Raw genomic sequence first — 16,539 nt, 5'->3', positions numbered from 1 at the left:
GTTCCCTGCTGGTGTCCATGAGGGCAACTCGTTGACTTCAGTGGAGTCTTGACCATCTACACCTGCGCTGAATTTGGCTGATATATTTTCAAAGACTTGCAATATCATTTTAGTGAAGTTTTCTCATTTCCCCTGTGATATGTTGCTTCTGTAAAATGAGATACAGACCCAGTAGATAGTATCTGCAAGGAAGTGTTTTCTCTGCGAGCTGTAACCGCATGGGTTCCAAGCATCCTTGTCCTACCTGTGTTAGACTTTAAAGGTCATTTCTAACTGCAGAGTGACTCTAAAGTGGCCATGGCAATTGTCTCTAAAAGGCAGGTACAAGGTTGGCTTTTCTGTTTGCAAACTTGTTATGGGATCTGAAAGTCCCAGCATGCTGGTTTTGGTTTGCGCACCTTCACCAGTAACTGTGTTACCGCTACGGTGTATTCTGGTTGTAGCTCTGATGCAACTTGTATGCGTATGTTACCTCCTACTTTAACACACCTCCTTTAGCGCAGAGATAATGGTAATGAAGCAGGAAAGAGCCTCCTGTCATGGGGAGTTTGTAAAGGTAGTAGTTAGGGAAAAAATCTTTTTAATTTCCCCCCCCCCACTAAATACATTTTATCGCTTGTTGTCTCAAAAGTCTTCCCTTCTATACTAAACTCAAATTGGCAACACGACCGGGAAGAGACATAGAACAGAACTGGCACAAGAAAACAGAGCTCACGCTGTGCTTAGTTGTTTAAAAAAAAAAGAGGAAGAAAAAGCTCTGTTTCTTTCCTTAGTGGAAACTCAATAAAAATCAATTATTCTTAATTGTTTATGCTCTTGCTTGCTGCCAGCCCCAAGTTGCTGGGGAGAATGCTGACATAAAACACATATCTCCTATTCGGGAGTGGTCCCAGAAAGAAGGATTATGAAGGAAATGTGTATTTTAAGGGGCTAATTCACTTGATCCACATCAGGCTTGATTCTCTACTATGTCCAAGTGGAGCTGAGAGTGGGGATAAGGGGAGCTGGTTGCAAATCCCTAATCTTTGTCCACTGGCCTTGCTGCAACTTGAAGCTGCAGGGGAGCAGCTTTAACTGTTGTCACTGGCAAAGGTCCCTGAGAACTTCCTGCCAGTGGAGTCAGGAGTAGCAGAGCCCTGCTCCACCATGCCCAAGCTCTGTCTCACCCCTCTGGCCTGGCATGCTTCCTCCCTCTCCTTATGCCAGGTGGGGCCTGGCACAGGAGGCTTTTCCCACAGCGCAGGGGAAATTCTCTGGCTTCTTTAAGGGCACCTTGGGCTACTCGTCTATTCAGGCCCAGCATGGAGGTACTTTCTCCATGGATGTTGCTCAGGTGTCCCTCTGTGGGGCATCAGGGATGCCGTGGGTTGTGTGCTGCAAGGCAGAACCCCACTGGGCCCAAAGCATGCTGAGCTGGGGGCCCCTCAGCACTTCTTCAGCACTTCCAGATACGAGGATCTAGATGTCCCTCTGCCGACGGGCACTCAGAGCTCATTGGGGCGGCACCTCTGAAGTCAGTGGCTCTAGGACAATTTACACCCACTGAGGATCTGCCCCATAGATGGGAACAGCCAAGTTCCCCCCTTTTGGGGGGAATGGCTTCTCTTTGTCTGGCTGAGAGCTGCCTTCCCACAGCTGACACACTCAAGGAGTGACTGAGGAGTATTATAGACATGGAAAAGAATCTCTGAACTTTCTGTGGCAGCCAAAGACTACACATTCCTGCAGATCTCAAGGTTGTGTGTGGAATCGGGCCAGAAACAATACCTAATATAAATACATCACCCACTAATCCTCTCAGCCAACTGTTGAGTAAACTTGATCATAGGGGAGCTGCCTAGTAGAAATGCCTGAACTGTGGTTGATCTCCTGCCTTTGCTAGTGGAAGAGGGCAATGCTACAGTAAGCAGCAGTTAATCTTTAATCTTTAATCTGATGAAGTGGGCTGTAGCCCACGAAAGTTTATGCTCAAATAAATTTGTTAGTCTCTAAGGTGCCACAAGTACTCTTGATCTTTAATCAGTCGTTTCTTATGTACACATTTTGTTAGCTCCTTACTATTACACTGGTGTTTATTTTCTCTTTTTCCCAATTTTTTTCCTTAAAATGTTGATTTTGGCCAAAGACAATGAATGTAAGGCTTATCTGCTGTCTCACTCACTATAAGCTGCTATAATTACTATTTGCATTACCAACTCAACTAAGAGACCTGCCCTGGGCATAGGAGGAGATCAGAGCTCCCCTACCAATGGTTCAGTCTGTCCCTAGCGTGATCTTTCGGCTGTTGACTCTTCTTTGACAAATAATACCGTGATGCAGTCACAGTCCCTGGTGGTGCTGAGATTACCATTTACTTAATCAAATTAAAAAATAAACCAAACAGCCTCCTGTAAGCTGAGCAAGTTGCTCAGAAATCATGTGGCGGCAGAAAGCCTAGAGCTCCACAGTGACATCCCCACAGTTCATTTCCTTATGGACGTTTTTTAAACGTCTGCCCAATATTCTGGCCACTGAATACAACCTTTAACGGCGCTCACAAGTCCCCATCCCCTCAGCAAATTACTCCGCTCGGATCCACCCGCACACCGCAGGGTGCCCCCTCCTCCTCTGCTAGGAAGAACAAGAGAAGAGACGACTCCGTGGCATTCCCCTGAATTGGGGTGAGTCGGGGCATTTGGCTCGCTATGCTTAGCTGAAGTGGCCGAGGCCTCAGGGGGTGGATCAGCTGCTGAAAATGCTCATGCCGATGGCAACGCAGGGTGCATCTACATAACAGCCGGGCAGGTGCGACACAACGCGGGTAGATGGACACGCACTAGCTCGGTAGAAGTAGCACTGTGGCTGTAGTGGCATGGGTGATGGGTCAGGCTACCCACCCGAGTACAGCCTGGCCTGACTCTCGGGGAGTGGACTCAGATGGTTAGCCCGGGCTGCTGCAGCCGCCCTGGGAATTGCACTGCCCAGCTGCTGCATAGACGCACCCTCGCTGGGCGAGACCCCTGACACTTTGTCACCTAGTACGGCAGCGTTTAACATCTCTGTGGTGTCTGGGGGAACGATGCCCCCGAGAACATGGCTACGCTGCAGTGAAAACCATCCAGCCCCGAGTCTCGGAGCCCGGGCTGTGGGGCTAAGAATTGCAGAGTAGACGTTTGGGCTCAGGCTGGAGCCCAGGCTCTGGGAGCCTCCCCTCTCACGGGGTCGCCAGGCCGAGCCTGAACATCTACACGGCAAGTTTTAGCCCTGCAGCTGAGCCCAAGTCAGCTGACCCAGGCCAGCTGCGGCTGTGAGGCTGGTTTTTGACTGCAGGGCAGGCATACTCTGAGCACTTGTGTGTGTTCCAGGCCCACGGACAAATCCTGCCCACTCTTCAGTGACTATGTAGCCGTCACCATTTCCACAAGGAAGGTCCTTGTGCCACCCCTGAGCTCGCCTCATCGCTGAAGCTTCCCTGCTGAGGCTTCCTTGTGGCGGGCTGGAAGGTAGCATGCATCCCTCCTCCCCCTGTCCTCCTTCCAGGTCATTTCCCTGCCCTGACCCCTGCTCCCACCGTCAGGCCCAGTGAGTTGGGGGAAGAAGCAGATTGCAACTCCAGGCAGCCAGCAGTGAAGGCTTCAGCCACAATTCACTCTTATTTAGAGATTTGCTTGGATTACAAATTTCCTACCTGCCGCTCCGATATACTTCCTCCTCCTCAGGATAACAGTCTGTGTTTGTTTTAACCCTCATCCTTCCCTGGCCTACGGCTTCCTTTGTCTGCTAGCTCCATTTGGGGGGATCTGATGGAGATTTCACGCTCCCTAGGACAGGATGTGTCTCATTGGTGTGTCTTCAGAGTTACACAGTTCAGTCATTCTATAAACATTCAGCAATTAAAAATAAGACCCTGAAATTCACTCCTATGTGTATTTATAGGAGCCAAAGACCAGTCTAGGCCTGTTTGCATTCAGACGTGAAGACAAAGCATGGCCCTGCTTGCGCGCGTGTCTGGGTGTGTACTGGGTGTGTTTTTAACATTGGCACACTTCTTGTTAAGTTTCCCTCAGCATTTTTCAAAGGAAGGATGACCATGTGTGCAGCCTTGTGCTATGAGGTCCTGAAGTGCTGCACCTCGAAGCTAGCCTCCACCAGGAACGAGGCATCGGCACTCCTGTATCTTTTGATGAGGAACAACTTTGAGTTCACTAAAAGGAAAACCTTTCTGAGAACACACCTGCAGGTCAGTGAAAGATGAACTGCTGCGCAGTGGTGCACCTCAGTGCTTAATCTCCAGGTATGAGTCCTGCAAAGACAGAGAATGTGTCCCGCGTGACTCTGATCTTCAGCATGAGAGATTAAAATATTAACTCTAGGACCTAGCTGTCATCCAGCACTTGTCATCAGCAGATCTCAAAGCACTTTACAAAGGAGGTCAGTGTCGTCCCTCCCCATTTTATTGCTGGGGAAAGTGAGGAACCAAGCATGGCAGCGACTTGCCCATGGTCGCTCAAAAGGCAGGGCCAGGAATAGAACCCAGAACTCCTGGGTATCACGGGGATTTATCAACCTCAGCCTGTCCTATTCATCAGGGAGTCTGAGAAGGAGTTTGACTTTTTTTATAAAGGCTAAATCTTGCAGTCCTTATCTGGTCAGAAATCCCATTGATTCCAGTGATTTCCCTGGGAGTTTGTTCTAAATCGTGATTTCAGAATTTGGTCCTTATGGATGAGATTATTGTTTTTCAGAGTATGCTTGCAAGGCTCGCCTCTTTGCCAAGAGACCAGTGAAGAGAACTGGGGTGATTGTCCATGGTCAGGTGGGAAAAGTCCTGCCTGTGGATTGGGGGAGGAATTCTTCTGGGGAGTTGTTTCTGGCTTGTGTTGTATTGTTGTTTTCAGTCATGATAAAAACAGCCAGAGTAGCAGATGGGCTACAAGCTGTGATAAATCACAAAAGAGAGAAAATATAACATAGCATCTAATAACTCCTGCCTAGGATTTGTAGTCTGCTTGTTCTAGTCCTAGTCCTAAAATGCGCTGTTCTGACAGCGGGACTACGTCCTGTGGTTTAATAATCCTCAGATTTTGAAGAGTAAACAAGAAAATGAGACCGGTTATGGTTAAGGCTACAATGTAATCATGGGTATTTTTAATTAAACTCATGGACAAATCACGGGCAAGAAACAAAGAATCACTTATACCACAAATACCCCTGACTGAATCTTGGAGGGCGGGGAGGAGCCCTGGTGGCACCAGCTGCGGGAAGGCCCACAGCACCAGCTGCCAGGGGGACCTGCTGCCACTCAGGCCACTGCCAGGGAGGGGGAAACCACGGGGGGCCAGCTGCTGCTCCGGCCGCCCCAAGACCTCTGCCAGGAGCCACCGAGCTGCAGCTGCTCCGGCCGCCCCAGGACCTCTGCCAGGAGCCACCGAGCTCCGGCTGCTCCCGCCGCCCCCAGGACCTCTGCCAGGAGCCACCGAGCTCCGGCTGCTCCCGCCGCCCCCAGGACCCCTGCCAGGAGCCACCGAGCTCCGGCTGCTCCCGCCGCCCCCAGGACCCCTGCCAGGAGCCACCGAGCTCCGGCTGCTCCCGCCGCCCCCAGGACCCCTGCCAGGAGCCACCGAGCTCCGGCTGCTCCCGCCGCCCCCAGGACCTCTGCCAGGAGCCACCGAGCGCCGGCTGCTCCCGCCGCCCCCAGGACCTCTGCCAGGAGCCACCGAGCGCCGGCTGCTCCCGCCGCCCACAGGACCTCTGCCAGGAGCCACCGAGCTGCGGCTGCCCCCGCCGCCCCCAGGACTTCTGCCAGGAGCCACCAAGCTGCGGCTGCCCCCGCTGCCCCCAGGACCACTGCTCAGGTGGTCCCCTGGGCCATCCACATTGGCCGCTGCTCATGCAGTCCCTGGGGCCAGCTGCCCAGAGCCACCAGAGAAGCAGCCGGTGCAGCTGGTCCCAGGCCTCTCCAGCAGCAGCTGGTGCGGCTGGCTCCAGGGCAGCTGCTTGGGCAGCCCTGGGGTCAGCCACGCTGGCCGCTGCGGAAGTCACAGCAGTCGCAGACGTGGATTAATTGTATTAATTCTGTTTGAAAAAGTTTTGACCCACAAATGTCTTTTTATACAATTGTGACAACAAAGCACATGGATGAGAACCTGTCCCTTTTCCAACAGATAATAATTGCAGTGAGCCAGTTAATAGCAGATGTGGCACTAAATGGAGGATCGAGGTTCCAGGAGTCGCTATCCATTATTAATAACTTTGCAAACAGTGACAGGCCCATGAAGGTAAGTTTGATGAATTAAAACAAACAATAAGTTTGCACTACCACCGCCAAGTACATGGTCTGGGAAATGTACACAGAGATCGTATTTAAAGATTGACTGTTATGTATTTATACTGTTTACTCCTGTAACCCTCTGCCGGTGAGTGGGGGATCCCCTCCCCTGAGCGACATGGCTGGGGCCGGGGCGAGGAAAGTGGAGCGGGCTGCTACTGACCCCCAGCTAATCTCCAGGGCCACTCTGGGCCTGTGGGGCCTCCAAAAGTGGCCCCCCACAGCTCCTGCCACCCAGGCCCTGGGGGAGGGAGGCCTGGGGCCCAACATAGCCCCCCCGCAGGGGGGCTGCGTAGGGCACCCAAATGGCTAGGAGTGGCCCTGCATGTGGACCTTAAGTCATACACTTTACAGGGAAGGGAGTATGTCTGTTTATTTCTAGTTTTTACTTCACATATTTTTCGTACTGCGCACACTTTTAGTACAATAGACCACGCTAGACAGCGAACAAGCGAGGCAGGCGTTGACTGAAGTGAAAAATACTTCAGGAATGATTGAAGGCCCAATTCTGTAGCCTGTACTCACGCTGAGTAGCACTTGCTCACCCACATGCCAATCCAGTAGGGTACGTAAGCATAAGTAGTCCCACTGAAGTCCATTTGGCTACTGTTAAATGAGCAACTCAAGTAAGAGTTGCACTTTGACCCTGAACAAGAGGATTTGCAGGCCCAAGGTGAAATGCATTGATTGCATAACAAAATGGCACAGTATAGGATTAATGTATCAAAAGTCCAGTCAGCATCATCTCCTGTATCTTGCATGTGAAAATTGCTACGTGCAGTCTACATAGTAATTAAATCCATTGCACGCTGAGTGACTTGAAGGGTTGACATCTGTCTTTCTGTGACAAAACCTCGAACATCTTTATTTCTGTGTTTGCTTCTAATTAGATTTGTTTTGTGCCAGGCAACTGCTTTCCCCTCAGAAGTCAAAGATTTGACCAAGAGAATCCGTACCGTGCTTATGGCTACTGCTCAAATGAAAGAACACGAAAAGGACCCTGAAATGTTGATCGATTTACAGTACAGCTTAGCCAAGTCCTATGCTAGTACCCCAGAGCTCAGGAAAACATGGCTGGACAGCATGGCAAAGATCCATGTCAAAAATGGAGACTTTTCTGAGGTAATCTGTCAGATTCCACTGGAAACAGGTGGTGTGGGAGAGGCAGAGAGTCCAACTGACACTATAACTGCTCCTGTTTTGTATTTTGCAGGCTGCCATGTGTTATGTCCATGTAGCAGCCCTTGTGGCAGAGTTTCTTCACAGAAAAAGTAAGAGTTTACTATTGGAGTGGGGAATGCGGCAGCCTTTTCTTTGTGTCCATCTTTGAATTTACAGGTCATCAAAATGTTTTCAAGATCAAATTCACTTGATTTGGTAAACAACTGTTTTCAGGTTATACTGGGTTCTTCTAAAATAGTGAACTCTGTGGCATAGGAATTTACACATGTAAATACCAGTCTAGGTGTTCGAACACAGGACTGAAATGTCCTAATCAGTGTAAAAACTGGCTCCCCGATATTTTGATCATGCCACAGGTGTCGTTGCATAGAGGTCAGAGTAGTGGGTTCCTTCACAGCGGGCGTACAGGCTAAGGGCAGTGAAAGCGGAATTGTTCTACGCCCTGTACAACTAGATAAAGAGCCAGCGGTGACAGAGGACATTGTGGCTTAGTGCAGAACAGGAAGTGGCGGGCAGACTGGTTGGTTTTAAAATATCACCATTTTGCATGTAAAAAGTTTTTCTTTCGAATAACTCCGTACATTGACAGTTAATGTACTGCACTCCACCGGTCGGCTCCCTCTGATCTTTTCATCTAAAGGGCGCCATTGAAACTGTAGCTTGAATATCTCTGACTGCAGTTGATCTGTAAACACTAGGAAGAAGGGAGCAGAGACCAGGAAACACTGATTTTCAGCTGTAGTTTGCAAAGGTGATTGATGGCTCCTTGTTGGCATACATTTCTGGTTACATATACAAAACTTACATGATTGCAAATGGAAGGGTCATTGCAAATCTGGATATTCTCCATTCATGTGACTGGAGAGAAAGGGAGACCGAAGCCAGCAGAAAAAGAGGAACAGTTCCAAAGGATGTGTGAGTTAGTATTGCTACTGAACTACATTGCTCATCCATCACATGTGCAGGAAAGTGACACTTTTGCCATGCCCAAGGAAGTATTCTCAATTTCAGAATCCAGCCCTGTGCATTCATTACCTTGTGCTGCAGCACACAGCACCGCCCATCACTCAGCATGCATATTCAGAACACAAACACACCTCGCTCCTTCTCTCGTCTCCTGTACAGTGCAGCCCCCATCAGGGGTTCACAGCTGACTCTGTGCAGTAGTTGCTAAGTGAAACATGTGTTCATTGCTTTGTGGTAGAGGAAGCCACGGCTATTGGTGGAGGAGGGGGTACTTCTGAGAAGTGGGGCCCTTACCAGATGGAACAGGCTGGCCAGGTCATGGCTGGTGTCCATCAGAAGGAGCAGGCCAGCTGGCTCTGCCATCAGACAGATCCAGGCTGCTGGAACAAGCCACGGTCTCAGAGGACATGCAGGCTGACAGTTTGTTGAACAGTGTGGCTGACACAAGGGGCAATATGTGTCCATGCCTCAGTGATTAGTTAGTACTCCCCCAAATTCCTTGCAGCTGCAGAGGGGTCAGCTGGAGGCCACACTCTCTAATGTACTGATTCATCTGTTTTGGTTCTATTCCTCCTTTTATGGTACAAAGGCAGAGCAGCCTTGAGACCTTTCTTGTCCCTCTTACTTTGCAATCGACCCTTTCACTGAAGTGCTTTTGGACGTTATTATTTTTACTGCAATAGCACCTAGAGACCCCAACTGAGATCTGAGCTCGGTTGTGCCAGGTGCAGTACATGCCCAGGCAGTCTGGGCCCAAACGATCTAACAATCTAAAGAGACGAGACAGACAGAGGTTGGGAGGGGAAAGTGAGGTTCAGAGAGGGGAAGTGACTTCCCAAGGTCACCCTGTTGGTCAGTGACAGCACTGGGGAATAGAACCCAGGTCTCCTGACATGCATATAAGTGCCCTGTTTGCTAGCCCACACTGCCTCCTATGCTGAGGCATGATGGTGCGTATTAACAATGCTAAAACATAAGCCACTGTATAACAGATAACATGAAAGTAAGTTTAGCTTTTCATGCACAAATGCACCAAGTACAATGGGAATCTGCATGACAAAGATGTAGCATGGGTAACCATAGCACGGTATTCCATACACTGCATTAGACTGTTCGATAATATTTTAATTCTAACTTTATTTTTCTTTTTGCCTTCCATAGAATTGTTCCCTAATGGATGCTCAGCCTTCAGGAAAATTACGTCCAATATTGATGAAGAGGGAGCCATGAAAGAAGATGCTGGGATGATGGATGTTCACTACAGCGAGGTGGGATTCCAAGGCGCAGAACCTTAGATTGAATGAGAATAATTCTCTAAGAATGAATCACCCACCCTTGTGCTGCTGAACTGTTCTGATGTCTTTCATGGTACCTCTCCCTAAGATTACTTAGCTATGAACAGCCTCCTTTTTGTGCTTCATACAGGAAGTCCTAGTGGAGCTGTTGGAACAATGCGTAGATGGCCTGTGGAAGGCAGAACGTTACGAAACAATTTCAGAGGTTTCCAAACTGATCATTCCGATTTATGAAAAGCGCCGTGAGTTTGAGGTAGCTATTTGGACCTTGGCTTTGTGTTAATGAGAATTCCCCAGGCTGCTAGTAAAGAAATTCTTAGTTTGTGAGTGATGAGCCGATGTGATGGATGTATTATTTTTTTTGTACGCTCTGTATTATTGATGAATATTAAACAAAATAAGTTAAAGCAAGAATCTGGAGGCTAATAGTTCCTATGAGATGCCGCAGACACAGAGATCTCTTAAATAGGGACCCAATTCAACAAAGATTATAGCTACCATCCACACCACACGTGCCCATAGAAACCCTTGTTTCTGGGTGCCCTTAGACTTGGGAAGGCTTCGAAGCTTTGAGGATTTTTTAAAACTTGAATGAGTCCCTTCCTTTGACTTGGGGGTAATTGACACTAAATGGGACCCAGAGCCACCAAAGCTCCAAGGCAAACATTTCCTCCTGTTCCCAGATGGAAACTTGTTTCTCCCGTGATCCTCGAGCTTTCTTCCAAGAGGCAATGCAGCCCAACGTGTCCAAACCCACCTCAGCAGAACACCATCCTGGAGAAATTAGTTGTGCCTTATACATAAGAACATAAGAACGGCCGTACTGGGTCAGACCAAAGGTCCATCTAGCCCAGTATCCTGTCTACCGACAGTGGCCAATGCCAGGTGCCCCAGAGGGAGTGAACCTAACAGGCAATGGTCAAGTGATCTCTCTCCTGCCATCCATCTCCACCCTCTGACAAACAGAGTCTACAATCGCCTGCTGCTCTGCTGTAGACCATGGAATTGAGTCACTGAAAGCAGATGAGAAACCATACATTAAAACTGTACCTCCAGCATGCCTTGACTTGCTTAATGCGCAGTGCTTGCCTATCTTAGTGGTTCACAACCCAAAGTACTGTGCAGGCACATTCCTAAATCTGTGTCATTTCTGGCTGCTAACCAGACAGAAGAAATGTGAGCTATGCTCCAGCATGCAGTTGTATATGTTACTTTCCCTCAGAACAGGTTCAATGCACAATCAAATCCGCAGGGAAGGCATTCTTGAGGACAGGCTTTCAGTGATGCCAGGAGATTTTCTGTACCCCATGGGCCACATGCGGTCATTGGATGATCCCATTGACCCCACTGAGAGCAATGCCTATATGTCTGAAGGCTAAATTTGGCCCTGTGTGTGAGTCACAGGGGACACTCAGGGACGTCTTTCATTTCCTATGGCTTTAGGAAAGGTGGGGGAATGAAAGAATGCGCCGAGTAGAGTGGGTCAAAAAATGTTTCTATGGGGACTTCAAAGCTCTGTTTCGCAGGCTTTGAAATGGACCCATTTTCTGCTTTTCCTGGAAGATTCCACAGCATTTTGTCACCATTTTCAAATCAGAATTTTTACTGAAATCTTATTAGCAATAGTTCTCCAGCGTTTTTGTTTACTGGAATCTTGGTCTTTGGTAAACAAAAATGTTGGATAAAGATTTTGCGTATTGTTTCAATAAATATTCTGATTTAAAACATAACAATAAAAATGTCACCACAAGTTTCAGGAAAAACAAAGTTTCAAATACGTCAGCAGTTTTTCACAAAAAGTTCAGTTTTTAGAAAAGGTCAGTTTTCATTGGAAAAACTTTGAGTGAAATATTTCAAGCAGCTCTGCTTTCAAAGGCTCAGTCCTGCAATGTGCTGAGCTCTTAACCTAGCAGAGCATTTAAGCGTGTGCTAAAGTTGAATAGGAGCAGCCCTACTGAAATGAATGGGACTACTCTTGTGCTTAACATTAGACACATGTTTCAGTCTGGCATTTTCAAAGGAGCTTCTGTGCTAGGCTGAATCAGGGCAAGAGCGCTCAGCACTTTGCAGGATCAGCTCTGACTTCCTGCTCACATAATTCTACTTGAATAATGTTGAAACACACCTGGCTTTTTCTGCTTTCCAGAAACTTACTCAGTTGTACAGAACACTTCATGGTGCTTACACTAAAATATTGGAGGTGATGCACACAAGAAAAAGACTTCTAGGAACCTTTTTCCGAGTGGCCTTTTATGGACAAGTAAGTACATAGACCAGCCTGTCAACTAACCTGCCCCAAGCACCCTGTCTTTGCTCAGCCGCCTCATTCAGGAAGCATTCCCGTTGCATTGACCACTAGCTTCTTTAAGATGGTTCTATATTTTGCTCACTTGTGCTCTTTTATATAGTAAACTCTTCAGTACAGAGCTTCTGTACCTTGTTAATGTGTTATTACAAAGCTTTATGACACTGGGTGGGATTCTCAAAAGCAGCTGACTGATTTAAGATACAAGTCTCATTGATTTTTAACAAGACTTCTCCTCTTAAGTGACTTAGACGCTTTTGAAAATCCTAGCCTGTATAAATATTACTGTAATGAGTTAACAACGTTTAAAAAACACTTTGGATTACACAAGCAATACAGAACCAATAGCGACAGTGGATATTTCCCTCCACAGAAAATCATTGTGACTTTTCAGAATATTAGCACGGGTGTGTTCAGGGGGAAGGTCTGCTTAAAAACTGGTGGCACAATATGGTCCATTGTTGTTACAGGTTTGACATACTCAGACAGTGGCTGTCTCTGCAGTGCACATAGTCTGATGTCTCTCACTTTGGACTTCTATAAAACCAAAGACAGAATCCCTTTTAATCAAATGTACAAGGAGCAACAACTGGCTTTAATTTTCTATATGCTGGGATCAGGGGCGGCTCTATGTATTTTGCCGCCCCAAGCATGGCAGTCAGGTGGCTTTCGGCGGCGCGCCTGTGGGAGGTCCTCTGGTAACATGGATTCGGTGGCATGCTCATGGCGACCGGCAGGCCGCCCCCCACGGCTTGCCGCCCCAGGCACGCGCTTGGTGCGCTGGTGCCTGGAGCCGCCCCTGGCTGGGATCATTCTAACTACATTTACAGTAATGTGACTAAATGATATTCAGCCTTATTCCCAGTACAGGTTCCAGATTTTCACTTTGAAAGTTTCACCAACTTTTTAGATATTACTACACAGAGATTGTTTTAACATATAAACCTATCTTATCTGAGAAGTTTTTTAAAAACCATTTTAAAGTAAGTTTTAAATTAAATGTTTAATGTCACGAAATCTCTCCATTCACCGCCTACACCTTTCTGATTAATGCTAGACTTTCTTTGAAGAAGAGGATGGCAAGGAATACATTTACAAGGAACCCAAGCTGACGGGCCTGTCGGAGATCTCCCTGAGACTTCTTAAACTTTATGGAGAAAAATTTGGAGCAGAGAATGTAAAAATTATCCAGGATTCAAATAAGGTGGAGTTAAATGGCATGTGGTGTCAGTGAATCTAGACAGCCCTGCTAACAAAATGCTTGGAAGAGTGAGGCAGAGGTCCAAAGGAATTCTTGTGGGTGAAATTCACCTGAGGCAGCAGGGTCAGTCCAAGGCCTGTATGCCACTTAAGCCCTTGAAATAGCATGTAAGTGGAACTAAAGTGATGTATAGGATTCATACAGGTCCTCTGCATGGGGTGAATTACACCCGTGATGGATAAATACGTGAATATCTAAAACTGGTCGTTAATGTAGTTTGTGCCTGTTTCCTCTTCTAGTAAATAACTCTCTTCTATCATAGGTCAATGTCAAAGATCTTGATCCCAAATATGCTCATATTCAAGTGACTTATGTGAAGCCCTACTTTGAAGACAAAGAGCTCTCTGAAAGAAAGACTGAGTTTGAAAGAAATCACAACATTCGCAGATTTGTGTTTGAATCTCCTTATACCTTATCTGGGAAAAAACATGGCTCTGTGGAAGAGCAGTGCAAAAGACGGATCATTCTAACTAGTGAGTAGGACCTTCTAAATATTAGGGAATAGGAATCAGCAAATATTGTTTTAACACACAAATCACAGCTGATTAACCTCCAAAAAATGGCAGGAATACTCTCTGTAACTTAGAATCATGCAGAATTGTTCATTTTGGTTTGTTCATTTTATTCCCACATATAGAATGTTTAAAGTGTCAGCTAATTACAGTATTAACCCCTGGATCTCAAATTACTCCTGTGGGAATTCTGCACCACTATGTGGGCACAGAATTCTTGACCCCCCCTAGATTTCTTTACTTCCCGGCAGAAAAATGACTTTCTGACGGGAAAGCAAAGGGAAGCTGCAAGAATGGTCACATGCCTCTTCCCAGCAGCATGGGCGTATCCTTTCAGACTCCCGGAGCAGCCAGTAGAGAAGTAAATCACTGCGGGGGCAGAGGTGGAGGAGTCCCCGATAATTGAACTCCCACCCTGCCGAGCCCCACCCCTCCTCAGCCCTACTCTGTGCAGGGCTCCGCTGCTAGTCCAGGCTGGGATGGGGATGGGGGAGGAGTGCACTTCCCCCGCACAAAGCGGCTGGGTCAGACCCACCCACGGAAACCTCCCCTGGCTCCACCCCCCCGCCCTGCTTCCTGTCCCTATCACTCCTCAGCTATGGGGAGCAGGGTCACTGTATGGGGAACTGCTCCCCTGTCCTCCAAACCCTCTTGCAGCTGGACACCCCATATACCCAGTACCCCCACCAAGCCTCACTCCCCACACCTGCAACCCCCTGCCCCAGAACCCCCACCCTGCCAAGCCCCAGCCCCCTGCACAAGGCCCTCCCTGCTGAGCCCAACCCCCATGCATCTGGAACCCTGCCGAGTCCCTACCCCCCTGCATCCAGACCCCCACCCCTGCACTCAGACTCCCCCTCACCAAGCCCCACCCCCTGCATCCAGCCTTCCTATTTCTGCACCCAGTCCGACCCCGGCACTCAAACCCCCACCTCAGTGAGCCCCACCTCCTGTGCACCTGGACCACCCCAATGAGCCACCCGCACATGGACCACCCCCCACTCCATTGAGCCCCAACCATCTGCTGGATCCTCACCCCACCAAGCCCCACTCCCCCAGCACCCGCACTCCCCATGCTGAGCCCCAACCACCTTCACCTGGGACTTCCCTGCAGAGTCCCACTGCCCCTGCATCCAGACCCTCCTCCCCCACTGAGTACCTGTGCATCCAGATCCCCCTGGCACCCCACCCCACTGAGCCACCAGCACCCAGACTGCCCCATAAAGAACCCTCTTACCCCACACCTGGATCCCCCCCACACTAAGCCCCTCCACACTTGGATCCTGCCAGGCTGAGTCTGCCTGCCCACACCTGGTGCACCTGGCACAGAGAGGTGGGTCCCCGAGGTGTTTCTGGGGCAGGCCCAGCCCTGGCGCTGTGTCAGGATTGGATGCAGCCTCACCGTCGAGTCCCTGTCCTGGAGTCCCTGTCCCACCTCTGTGCAGCCAGTGGTCTGTGCTCCCCAATGCCACGCTGGAGCCTCCACATTTATTTAGTGACAAAATTTGCAGAATTTTAAACTATTTTTACATTTTTATTATTCTGTGCACTATTTTTCATTTTAATTGGACATGGACTGAGCCTCCATACTGTTTTAGATCTGATTTATTCAACCTCACCACTTCCTCCCCCTCTTGTTTGTGATTGTGTCATGCCTAAACTCTATGGATGAAATCCTGACTCCTCTTGAAACTGAGTGGCAAAACTACTACTGACTTCAGCACAGCCAGGATTTTACCTTCACTTTGTGAGATCCTCAGGATAGGGACCTGTCTGTGTCTGTTCTGTGAGCCTTTGGGAAGGGGTCTACTGAGAAGATTTTCAGACTGTACATTCTGTTTGATATGTTTAATAGCTTCAAACTCGTTTCCATATGTGAAGAAGAGAATTCCAGTAAATAACAAACAACAGGTTGATCTCAAGCCAATTGATGTTGCTACTGATGAGATAAAAGACAAGACAGCAGAACTGCAAAAACTCTGCTCTTCCAATGAGGTTGACATGATCCAGCTGCAGCTGAAGTTGCAGGGTTGTGTTTCTGTACAGGTAAGGCCCATCATTAGCACAACATCTTGAAATCATTACGCTGTTGACAGAACAGCTTATTTACTTTCCAGAAATCATTAACTAGCTCATTGGAGCACTGCTGGCCAGATCTTGCCAACAATACTGACTGTAGTACTTGCCACTGTAAGTCAATGGGACTACTCATGGGAGTAAACACTATGCCCAGTTGTGTTCGCAGAATCAGGCCCATATGTATTTGCCCATTATTTGTTTGTGGCAGGTGTTAGTTATATTTAACAGCTCTGAAAGATTGACCTGGAAAATACAGACAGAAACAGCTTCATGAATCCTGACCTGTCCCCAGTCTGAGACATGGCCCATGTGTCTCAAGAGGTCACTCCCTAAAAAGGAAATGAAGGAATGTCAATTTCTTCATTTTTCTTTTTGTATGTAAAGATCATAAATAGAAAAGTAAAGTCTAGCACAACCCTTAAAGCAAACCGTTGTAGCTGATAAACTCCTATCGTGCATTCTTTTTAGTGTATCTAGATTGCTGAAACTTCAAACCCGTGTGTAAAATTTTCTAATACAGATAGCTTTGTTGGTGCTTTTCTTCTCTGAAAGAGATTTTTAATAAAGTAAGCATCAATCAAGATTATGTCTAGAATGTGTAATTTCATTAGACTGTAAATGTGAAATAGCAA

The 16,539-nt window shown here is 47.9% G+C and overlaps 1 protein-coding gene across 5 annotated transcripts in view; it reads left to right on the top strand.

Moving 5' to 3' along the window:
• The window catches only part of DOCK11 (dedicator of cytokinesis 11), a 114,827-nt gene that overhangs the window by 84,428 nt on the left and 13,860 nt on the right, over positions 1 to 16,539 (top strand). For 4 of the 5 annotated variants that reach the window (XM_039488291.1, XM_039488292.1, XM_039488289.1 and 1 more), the window contains 10 exons: positions 4,037 to 4,219; positions 6,144 to 6,257; positions 7,214 to 7,429; positions 7,521 to 7,578; positions 9,617 to 9,723; positions 9,881 to 10,003; positions 11,897 to 12,010; positions 13,113 to 13,259; positions 13,579 to 13,789; positions 15,684 to 15,874. In XM_039488291.1, the coding sequence (XP_039344225.1) occupies positions 4,037 to 4,219; positions 6,144 to 6,257; positions 7,214 to 7,429; positions 7,521 to 7,578; positions 9,617 to 9,723; positions 9,881 to 10,003; positions 11,897 to 12,010; positions 13,113 to 13,259; positions 13,579 to 13,789; positions 15,684 to 15,874 (1,464 nt within the window). Of the gene's footprint in view, positions 1 to 4,036; positions 4,220 to 6,143; positions 6,258 to 7,197; positions 7,430 to 7,520; positions 7,579 to 9,616; positions 9,724 to 9,880; positions 10,004 to 11,896; positions 12,011 to 13,112; positions 13,260 to 13,578; positions 13,790 to 15,683; positions 15,875 to 16,539 lie in introns of those variants that run through there. The other variant, XR_005584630.1, reaches the window with a different exon arrangement.

Source organism: Mauremys reevesii, linkage group 9 (assembly GCF_016161935.1).
Source record: "Mauremys reevesii isolate NIE-2019 linkage group 9, ASM1616193v1, whole genome shotgun sequence".
Taxonomy (NCBI): domain Eukaryota; kingdom Metazoa; phylum Chordata; order Testudines; family Geoemydidae; genus Mauremys; species Mauremys reevesii.
This window is presented reverse-complemented; position numbering and strand designations above follow the sequence as displayed.